This window comes from Scophthalmus maximus, chromosome 19 (assembly GCF_022379125.1).
Source record: "Scophthalmus maximus strain ysfricsl-2021 chromosome 19, ASM2237912v1, whole genome shotgun sequence".
Lineage (NCBI taxonomy): Eukaryota > Metazoa > Chordata > Actinopteri > Pleuronectiformes > Scophthalmidae > Scophthalmus > Scophthalmus maximus.
The window spans coordinates 217,729-228,572 of NC_061533.1; the positions used below are offsets into that span (position 1 = coordinate 217,729).

A 10,844-nucleotide genomic window follows, 5' to 3' on the forward strand; every position below is an offset into this window, starting at 1 on the left:
ATCATCAGCCTCATCACAGATGACGATGACAGGGAGTACAGAGAACTGACTCTATAACTAACTGTGCAATATGTACATTTTATATTTGTAATATTCCATGTGCAACTATTGCTACTGCTCTGTATATAGTACATGCTAACCCTTTTTCTAAATTTTTTATATATTCTTCTGTCCACTTTGCTGCTGTAATGCCCGAATTTCCCCATTGTGGGACGAATAAAGGTATCTATCTTATCAGAACTAGGGACATTGTAGTTGATAGTCAACACTTAAAGGTGACATATTATGCAAATATCACTTCGGTCAAAGTCATCACATTTTACGTACAATCCGAAGGAAGGGAGTCTCAAAGAAGTCTTGAATGAGTCTAATTGAGTCTAAAGCCCCTTTCACACTGGCCAAAAAACCCGTTTAAACCCGCTAACATCCGAACATTTAATCGGCATTCAGCCCCAGGTCAAATGACTCTGCAATATACCCGGGTAATAATCGGCTTCACCTCCAATCGGCATTGATGTGAACATTACAACCGGGTGAACCCGCTAATTTGCGGGATGACGGAGGCAATGAAGGCTTGACTCCTCCGTCGGTAACTGCTGTTACCTCGACGAATAGAGTAAAGAGACCTCTCGCATGTAGCTAGCTCGCTTAGCCTAGCTTTGGCCTCGTGAAGCCTCGTGAAGCCGTGTATGTCCCCCTTCATCAGGCGGTCTCTCATTACACAGTGGCCATAAACTGTCGGTAACATGGATGATGTGCGGAGCCGGCGGAGCCCATTCTCCTTGTGGCTGCAGCTACGTACACAAACACAGCGTGCAGCGCCAACCTTCTTCTTCTCTCATACATACACTTCAAAACCTATATGGCCAGCTTAAAAGGCCAGGCTTGGCTCGTAACACTGTGCTAAGTTTGTAAACTTTGAAATAGTGACAAGTACAAGATATAAGGTAGCGTTGACCACCGGCTCACTGGCTACCATGCTTTCTGTTGTTTACTACACTGTTCTTCTTCTTTGTTTTATGGCGTGCACCGCTCTCTACCGCCATCTATGGCCGCCACCTGTCACTACACGATCATCAGACCCTGGTCTGCTCGCAGTGTGAAAGTGGCCAATTGCCGATGAAAAGCGGGTGGGTATAGGTATAAGTCTGGTGAGGATTCACCGCCTATTATATACGATGAGATCCTTTGATCTCAGGAGTGGGTGTGTGCTAGATCACAGGAGGGTGAATGTCTTTGATCCTTAGATCCTTACGTCAACGGGATTGCTACTTAACGGTAGTGATGGGTAGATGAGGCCTCGTGAAGCGCTGCGGCACATTACCCAAACTGTATTGATACTGTGTCGCCACTGTGTCGCTCAATACTGACACCTCCTGGATCTTAAAAATCATTACCGGCAACCCAATGACAGACTCAACTGACATACTGATTTAATGACCTAGTATAAGCTATACAATAATATCATTTAAGGTATTGTATTTTATATTGTACTATTTCATATCTTTATTAAAGTTTAAATATCTTTGATATTTTTAAGGTCATAACATGTAAAAATCAAAATGAAAGTGTTGTGAATGCAAGGATGCTTATGTACTTTTCCTTGAGGCAGGGAGGGGATTTTTTTTTTTAATACATTGTTATTCAAGAAAATTAGATGTTCCAAAGTTTTGGGATTCAGGCAATTTAGTTTTTTAGATGCCAGTTCTCCAGCTTTTGAAAAAACCCACTCACGCGGCACAGATGAGGATGGTGTACACAGAAACATTTGGGACAGGCGGAAGAGGTTTGGGTAGGTGTGCCTTTGGTTGTCCCAATATCTTTGAATCTTTGAAATGGATTTGAATTCTGATAGATCAAGTGGGAACTGGGAGGAAGAGGATGAAACAACAAGGAAATAACAACAAATACCTTATTTGCTGATATAAGATCAAAATGGTCCCACACGGCGGAAACCTTTCTTTTCCTTTCTGGCTCTATTATGGCTTGCAGATAAGCTGTCCGTTGGAAATGAAAACTGATTGTTTTGGCAGAGATGCATCCCGTTGACAGATGCGATTCCTTTTAAACACAGTTTGGCGCGCCCGGCGCGACGCATGACAGGCGATACTGCGGCTGTATCGGTCACGTGACTTTCTTAAAGTGATACGCGCACCGACACGGGGCTTCGCTCTATGAGCTCTACACATGCTCCGACGCATCGGTGTTGCCCGACCCATCACTACTTAACGGCTATAGAGAACAGGAGTGTTTTCCCTGCCAGGGGTCCGGCCGCCCCATCAGCAAGGAGTTGGGTGTGATGGGATCGGGGTCTGCCACATCAGAGGAGACGTAGCCCAGAGGCTTGGAGTTGAGGATACCCTCTACTTCAACCAGGATGGTCCTCAACACTTCCTCTGTCACTGTCTGGTCTCCCAGTGTGGTGCAGAGGGCTGTCAATCGCACCTCTCTAACCCATGCTCCGCCGAAATGAGGAGCATTGGGTGGATTGATGCGGAACTGTATCTGTTCTGCTGCCAGTTGGTCTTGGAGGGCAGGCTCCAAGACTTTGAAGGTTTTGTGCAGTTCCCTGCGTCCTTCCTTAAAGTTGGTGACTTGATCCGATAAGGGTTTTCCTCTGCGCGGTGAAACATCGTAGCGACATTAGGAAGGAATCGGCGTCCATATTAGCCAGCAGGTCTAAGTGGACGGCCCGTGTGGTGAGGCACTTGTACAGGATACCCCACCTCTTCTCGTTCCGACGCCCTACTTTGACAAACATTGGGCCAAAATATTCCATGCCGGTCGAGTAGAAGGCGGTCTGAATAGCCTCAGACTTGAAGGAGGCAGATCTGCCATTCTTGGCAGTTCCGGTTGGCTTCTCCACTTCCTACACTCCCTGCAGTTGTGCTGGTGCTTCCTCACTGCTTCTCCACCTCTTAATATCCAGTACATCCTGTGTAGTTCAGCAAAGACCCGTTCGGCACCAGGGTGATGCAACTGGTTGTCGTAGTGCCGGATTAGGAGCATGGTGACTGGGTGGGAGGGAGCTAGTAGTACTGGGTGTAGGACTTATTGACTTAGGCTGTCACACCTGCGAAGTCTACCTCCCACTCGGATGAGGTCGCAAGACTCATCGTGCTCGGGGGCCAGGGTAAGTAGTCTGCTTCTTGTTGTTATGGCTTTTCCCGATTTGATTAGTCAAAATTCCTCGAGAAAACTCCATCTGAGCATGTTTATTGAGAGTCAGCTCTGCTTGACGGAAGTCATCGGCATCAGGCTTGGCTGTACTGCTAGCAGCCTCGTCCAGAAGCTGCGTGGTAGCATACAGGAGTTCCTGGTAGGTGCTTAACTGTTGGATATCGGGCACTGGGGGACCGGCTGCTCCTAAAGTCAGTCCACACAATACTGTTTTCCTCAGTTCCTCGACCTCCTCTGGGGGTTTCCCCTCTGGTGCCTTTGGCCAATGTTTGACTGGCAGATGGAGGAAGGGTGGCGCTTGACTCCAGCGATCTTTCTCAGCGAGCTGAGATAGTGTTTTTCCTCTTGTGATATCATCCGCAGGGTTTGTTGCAGAGTCGACATAGCGCCAGGCTGCAGGGTCAGATAGTTCTTGTATCTCCGCGACTCTGGTTTCCATGAATACCTTATACCTGCATGATTCCGACTGGAGCCAGTTGAGCACTGTGGTAGAGTCTGTCCAGTACACTATTTCCTGAATGGTCAGGGTGAGCTCTCTCTTCAGAACTGCAGCCAACTGTGCTCACGTCAGGGCTCCGCACAGTTCCAGTCTGGGAATTGAGAGCTGCTTCTTGGGAGGGACTCTTGATCGTGAGGCCATGAAGGCCACTTGAACTTGTCCTTGTCCAGATGTATGCGTTGAGTGCTGGTACTGTGGTCCCAGCTGTGCTCAGTGTAGCACCTTGGGACTGTTATCATTGATAGGTGGCAAAACTCACTTTCCCAGGACTACCAGGTTTGGAGGAGATCTTCTGGTAGATGGGGGTCATCCCAACCCCTTTTCTTGTCCCAGAGGCGTTGTATGATGACTTTGGCTCTGGTGGTGTATGGGACAATGAATCCAAGAGGGTCATACCGTTGAGCTAGCAGCCGATAGATGTTACGCATGGTGGTCTCCTGCTTGTCGGCCTGCTGGTGTTTGTGTCGCAGTGTCGGGTTTGCTGTACCACACAAGCCCAAGAGTGCACTCGTGTGGATCCACAGTCTCCTGGGTAAGACAGAGAATGCTTCTCTCTGAATGGAGCTCTCTTGGTAGGTGGCTAATGGTCGCGGGCACGTTACTAGCTCATTGCCACAACTCAAATCCACCTTCCATGAGGGATTGCATTCGGTTTACTAGCTGCCTAGCTTGCCCCCTCTGCGGGGAGGCTCTGCAGTCAGTTGTCCACATAGAAACAGCATTTTATTGACAGACGGCATCCTCTCCTGGATCCGTGTGTCTCTGGACATAAGATTGAAGTGCATAAGTGGCGCAACATGGGCTAGATGTTGTCCCGAAGGGGAGCACCTGCCACTTGACAGTGGGTTCCCTGTGCACCTCCATGTCTCGCTGAAGAAGCGGAGGAACGGTTTGTCCTCCTCCAATAGGCGGACTTGGTGGAACATCCCTTTTATGTTGCTGCTGATGGCGATAGGGTGTTCCCTGAATCTGAGGAGGACCCCTAACGGGCTAGCTCCCAGCGTAGGACCAGAGAGGAGTTGAAAAAAAACGTTTAAACCCGCTAACACCCGGCGTTTTCTGCAGTTTGAAAACTTTTAATCGGCATTCAGCCCCATGTCAAATGACTCTGCAATAGACCCGGGTTATAATCGGCTTCACCTCTGATCGGCATTGATATGAATGTCACACCCAGGTGAACGTGCTAATTTGCACGATGACGGAGGCAATGAAGGCTCAACTCCTCCATAGGTGACTGCTGTTACCTCACCAACTGTAGTGAAGAGACCTCTCGCATGAAGCTAGCTCGCTTCATAATGATACAAACCCCCTATAATATATGATTAGATCCTTTAATCTCATACGTGGGTGTGTGCTAGATCACAGGAGGGTGAATGTCTTTGATCCTTTGATCCTTACGTCAACGGGATTGCTACTTAACGGCTATAGAGAACAGGAGTGAACGCTCATAAACACATAAATCTGACAAGTAAAATGCATACGGCCGTAGTCGGCAGATCACTGTCTCATAACTCGGAAATACTATTACATCTAAAGAACAGAACTATGATCTATGATTTTAAGCTTCTTAAATGTTAGTTTTTTTGTGGTTTCTTTGCTCTTCTGTGACAGTAAACAAAATATCTGTGGTGTGTGGACAAAACAAAACAACATCTTGGGATGTGGGAAACACAATCGACATTTTCAGCATCATTAGTTGCAGCCCTACTAAAAACATGATAATTACTGCCTCCTGTGACCACAATACCAGAAATTCACTGAGGTTGATCAGGTGAAGACTGTCCAGTCTTTTGAACGCACTTTGAAGTTAATAATTCTTACATCACATCTGATCCGAACATGTATTTGCAGGCCAAGCCCAGCAGGCTCCACTGCTCCCACTGTGATGAAACCTACAGTCTTCCACAGAATGGAGTCATCAAGCTGTACAAGGAGCTCCGCTGTCCTCTTGATGAATTTGAGCTTGTGCTGTGGACCTCTGGGGCTCGGGGCAAGAGCTATCCTCTGTGTCCTTACTGCTATAGCAACACGCCTTTCAGGGACATGAAAAAAGGTATGAATAAACTTCTTCTTGTTGTGAAAATAGCCCTTTTGTTAACTTGTTACCTTTACTAAAAGGCTGTTAAGGACCTTTTATGAATGTTTTAGGAAACAGCCTAAGCTCGCACACGACTTGCGCAACTAATATGTGAATATGTAATATAAGTATTGACTTATACTATATGATATGATGATTTAATTGGACTCCTATTTTCAGTAATACTAATAGGTGGTAATCAATCCTAAGTGGGTTTTTTTAAATCAAGATCACTGTCATGATTTTTGAGTTTGGTGATCTCGTAGAAATCCCACTGTAGTACTGCACCTGCTGAGCTTTTCTTAAAGTAAACATGTTATGCTTTTTCAGTTTTTCCCTTTCCTCTAGTGTGTTCTATAGGTTTTATGTGTATGTAAAAGGTCTGCAAAGCTAAAAACCCCAAAGTCTGCAGTTAGTTGTCCAGAAAGATACTTTCTAAGCGTGGCTTATGCACTTGCGTAACATCGTGATATCACACGCCTAGCGGCTAGTCTGGCACGCCACAAACATAGGCTGGTAGAGCAAGATCGGTGGCCGAAACATATATGCGCTGGAAGCGGTTGACCAGTCAAAACAGAGTGGGCCAGCAGGCCAATCAGAGCAGACAGCGCTTCATTGGGAGAGGTTGCTTAAAGAGACAGGAGCTAAAACAGAGTGTTTCAGACAGAGGCTGAATGCAGGAATGGGTAATATGAGGAAAACTGATGTTTTCTGAACATGAGAGCATGTAAACTTTTTCAAGCGATAACCCAAATTAAAATGATGAACCTGAATATGAACATAATTTGTCTCCTTTAACTGTCAACGTGCAGCTGAGGTGTGCACCAGTATCAGTCTAATAATTGACTTCATGAGCTGCTGCTGTCTAACCAGCTGTTGAATATGCGTGAATTGTGGCCAAACACCCAATGAAAACTGCAATATACATTTCCTTGTAAATCTGACCTTTGGTCTTTTATTATCTTATGACATTTTGAATATCTGTTATTCCCAGGTATGGGATGCAATGAATGTACCCATCCATCCTGTCAGCACTCTCTCAACTCTTTGGGCATTGGACAGTGCGTCGAGTGTGATACTGGGGTTTTGGTGCTGGATCCCACCTCTGGACCAAAATGGAGGATGGCCTGTAATAAATGCAATGTGGTCGTACACTTCTTTGAACATGCACACAGAGTGCAGGTAAGAAAACAGTTCTACATCATAACTATATTTACATGGCCTAATGTTGCATATAATGGGTAAATAGGCTCTACAGGCCCAGCAAAGCAGACAGAGGAAAGTCTACAGGTTTTCATTCCACCCAAACATATGATTGTTCAACTAGAGCTGATGTACTAAATAAATGACGTTTCCTTTTGTTTGCGATAATAATTTGCATGGCAATGTATCCAAAAGTTGTTGAATCACATAAAGCCAAAAATATCAACCACATGGTGGCGCTACAGGAGAAATTAGGAATTAACAATTCATTCTCTGTGCACCATAAGTGTCTGTAAAGAAGATATTGACAGACTTGGCCGTCCCTTGTGTCTCTAGTGCCATTAGGTGGATTAAAATGGCAAAACAAGTCAAAAACCATCACAATAGAAATGTTGCTGCTTTAAAAGCTTCCAAAACACATCATTACCATGATGCATCCTTGTCCAGTGAACATTTCCCTGTTGGCAGTTTGACTGAAACTGAATCTGCAATGTTAGTTTCCCAAGTCTCCAAGTGTTAAAGTCCCACCAGGTCAGTTGGAGGAACCACTGGAACACATTTTCTGCTAAAAAACGTATGTGCACACCCATATTTGTTGACTCCAAGTTCTTCTGGAACTGTCCACCTAACTAATCTTTTCCACCAGCATATAGCAAAAGAGAATACCTGGTGTGGGACTTTGTCTATGATACTGGTATTCTTATTCGCTGAATGTTGGTAGTTGGGGATGGGCATCGAAATCTGGTATTCAACATGCCCTGAGGCAATATTATGAAATACCCCTAGAATCAATAAGCTCGGACATTATCGGTCCTGCAAGAGTTAGCAGCGACAGAGCGTTAGCACCAGCGTCGGATAGGTGGCAGCACCGGCGCCAGCTCCCACTGCACGCCACACGCAAACCTGCTCCGTTTGGCGATGGTGCAATGAGTGAACCGGTCAAAAAATCGATGCTAATGTTTTGCAAGTAAAGGCAGTAACATGAGCGATTTGTGGAAACATTAAATGAAACTTAAAGTCAACTCTACCTCTGCTGGTCCCAGTCAGAGACAACAGCTGCAGCTAGTGGGAGGAGACTGAGGAGAGGGTGAATGAGTGACACCTCACTGTGACATGGTTCATAGTGAACCCTTTACAACAGTAGAGTCCAACAGTCTGTCTGTACATATAGAGTTGTGTTATTTTATTTATTTGATGGGCTTTATGTTAGTCCCATCACTCAACACACAACATCATGTACTTTATATTAGTTATTTGTTAAAAATAGAGCTGTTCAGTGTTCAACAATGTTCACCTATGTATTGTGTGTACAGTCTGAAGAACAAAACATTTGTCCATTCTACTCCTCACTGCTAAGAAGAAATTATAATAAAATTTAACACTGCTTATAATATCGCCAAAGATAAGCTACCATTTACAAAATCTAGATCCCAAATCATCCTCATGAAAAAGCAACTTTATTCCTCTTTACAGTCATTTACATAATGTGTTAAGAAATTACAAATGTATATGGGAAATGTTAGGCGAACCGGTGCAACCAATGTAAAAAGTTAGTCTGAAGCCCTGCAACATTTGGAACACCATCTCGAGGATTCAGTTATCCAAAGCTACTTACCACAACACAATTGTGGTCTTTTTTTCCACCCCAATTTCTCTTGATCCTATTTGCTTTGTCTAAGGTTCTTCTCTCTTTCCTTAGGTTGCTCTGGAGAGCTGTGATGCCTGTGATGCCTCTCTGGTCGCAGTTGACTTCAACAAAACTCGCACTCCACTTCCTGACGGTGAGACCCAACACACAGGCTGTGTTTTTTGCGATCCGGTTTTCCAGGATCTGGTGGAGCTGAAACATGCCACCATGAGATACCGCGGTGGGGGGGCTAGACGAGGACGAGGAAGAGGCCGGGGACGGCGTGGTAATCCTAAAAAACCGAAGGATAAAATGGCTGCCTTGGCAGCATACTTTGTATAGTGTCTATATGTAGTGTCTAGTACTTGCTTGACAAAATATGAAGGTATATACTGTATGTCAGTAAATAATTGCAGTAAAATAAATACAATGAAGTAAAATATACATTAAAAACGTTGTCTGTTAGCGTGTTTGTTGACCATTATACAAAATGTTAAAATTTTATTTTCATACGTCATTATGTCCTAAACTTCAAAATACGTTTTTTAATGAAAAGGCAGGTCTGAATCTTATTTGTAGTGATACACTTAGCATTTTTTATTTATTTCAGTAAATTGAGCTGAGATCTTAAATAATTTGTATTGACTTTAAAACATTAACAAAGACAATCATCCCTTACATTCATAATAAAAACAATGTTACACCACCAATATTTCCTCTTCTTGCCCCACCCGTACATGTAAAAAAGTCAGAAGCACAGAAGCAAATCTTGATATGAGGGAAAAGATTAAATTTAATAGGAGACACATTTAATAGGAGCCACATTCCCACAAACAGAACAGCCCAATGCCACTATCAGTATATTAAAAAAATGAATTAAAAATAAAACTAAATTAATTCAATAAAAAGGTAAGTACATTCAAGTGTGGAGGATTTATCAAAGAAATATTAAAAAGGGGCTCTAGTTTGGGTTTTTTTTAAACGAGAGAAGTCAGTACAAAATATTGGTTGGTTATAAAGTGTGTGCCAAGAGATATCAGTGCATCATCTGCATTTTAAATGGTCCTCTCTTTATTTTAGCCATCAACTATTTATAGGCATGACTAAAGCCCCTTTCAGACTATTGGCTGGCCAGAACTCTTACCCACTTTATCACAATACTCATAAAAAGGATTTCTATTTCTAAACAACAAGTTATCTACATGTTAATATTTTCTGCAATTTATATTAGTTTTGTTTCAAACTTGTTGTTCTTATTGGCTGTGAAAGAAATAATCAGTCATCTCTGATTAGACTGATGTCTCCAGCATTTGAAAAAGAAACATCTGCTGTTTTGTTAATATCTAGAAATTATGGGATTTTGGCAAGATTGTCATTAAAAAAACAAATTGCCACCTCAATAAAAAAGTGAGTTGAAATCCCAGTTTTCACAGAGATTCTCCCATTGGGTAAATGTTGTCTTATTTCCAATGGTCAGTGATCTGATAGAACTATGGCTTGGCAGGACTGAATACAGGGGATCAATTTATTATCAGTAACAAAGTCAGTTCTGCTGTGTGTGAGTGCCATGTATCAGAAATAGCAACTTCTGAAAAAATGGTTTGTATTTAAATAGCTGACTTGGATACTAAATTGTGAGATTTAACTGTTGACCTGTCTATGTCAGGATTTAAACAATTACGATCTCCCAGGATGCATTACCTGCTAACAGCATGTTACGGCATGGTAAGATGAACTTGTGTAGCATGATCGAATTGTTATAGTTTATGAGTACATTACATTACATTCATTTAGCAGATGGGCTGGGGTGTAAGGTTTGACACGAGTATGATTTTTTGTGCAAAAATGTATTAAGTTGGCATGCTAACTTTTAAAATGTGAGCAGTAAGTTTCATTAGTGTTTCCATTTTCAGGACAATGTTTTATGCTTTCCTATTTATGCTTTTCATTTGATTATATCAATTAAAGCTATTCCATATTAGCCTTGGTTTTTAATTTTCACTTTCTGTATTAAAATTGCAATAAAAATGTGTGTAAGCATGATTTCTTTCCCCCAGGGAAATGGGTGAACATGTCAAACAGAACACCCTTTCTCGCAATCTTAAAGTGATAAAAAAAAAAATAATAATCCAGTGTAATCCTTCTGACAATCAACAAGGGCCAAAACATAACCTTGTTGGTGGATTTTTTGCTTTCTTGGAACATTTATTAATAATCCGATAAGCCTTTTTAGTAGAAGGGTACATTTTTTGCCCACT

The 10,844-nt window shown here is 43.0% G+C and overlaps 1 protein-coding gene across 1 annotated transcript in view; it reads left to right on the forward strand.

The window, feature by feature from the left end:
• The window catches only part of top3b (DNA topoisomerase III beta), a 36,411-nt gene extending 25,680 nt beyond the window's left edge, over nucleotides 1-10,731 (forward strand). The window contains exons 16-18 of the mRNA XM_035640952.2: nucleotides 5,531-5,732; nucleotides 6,751-6,938; nucleotides 8,659-10,731. Of these exons, the coding sequence (XP_035496845.1) occupies nucleotides 5,531-5,732; nucleotides 6,751-6,938; nucleotides 8,659-8,928 (660 nt within the window). The 3' untranslated portion in view covers nucleotides 8,929-10,731. The remainder of the gene's footprint in view (nucleotides 1-5,530; nucleotides 5,733-6,750; nucleotides 6,939-8,658) is intronic.
• Nucleotides 10,732-10,844: the final 113 nt, after the last annotated feature.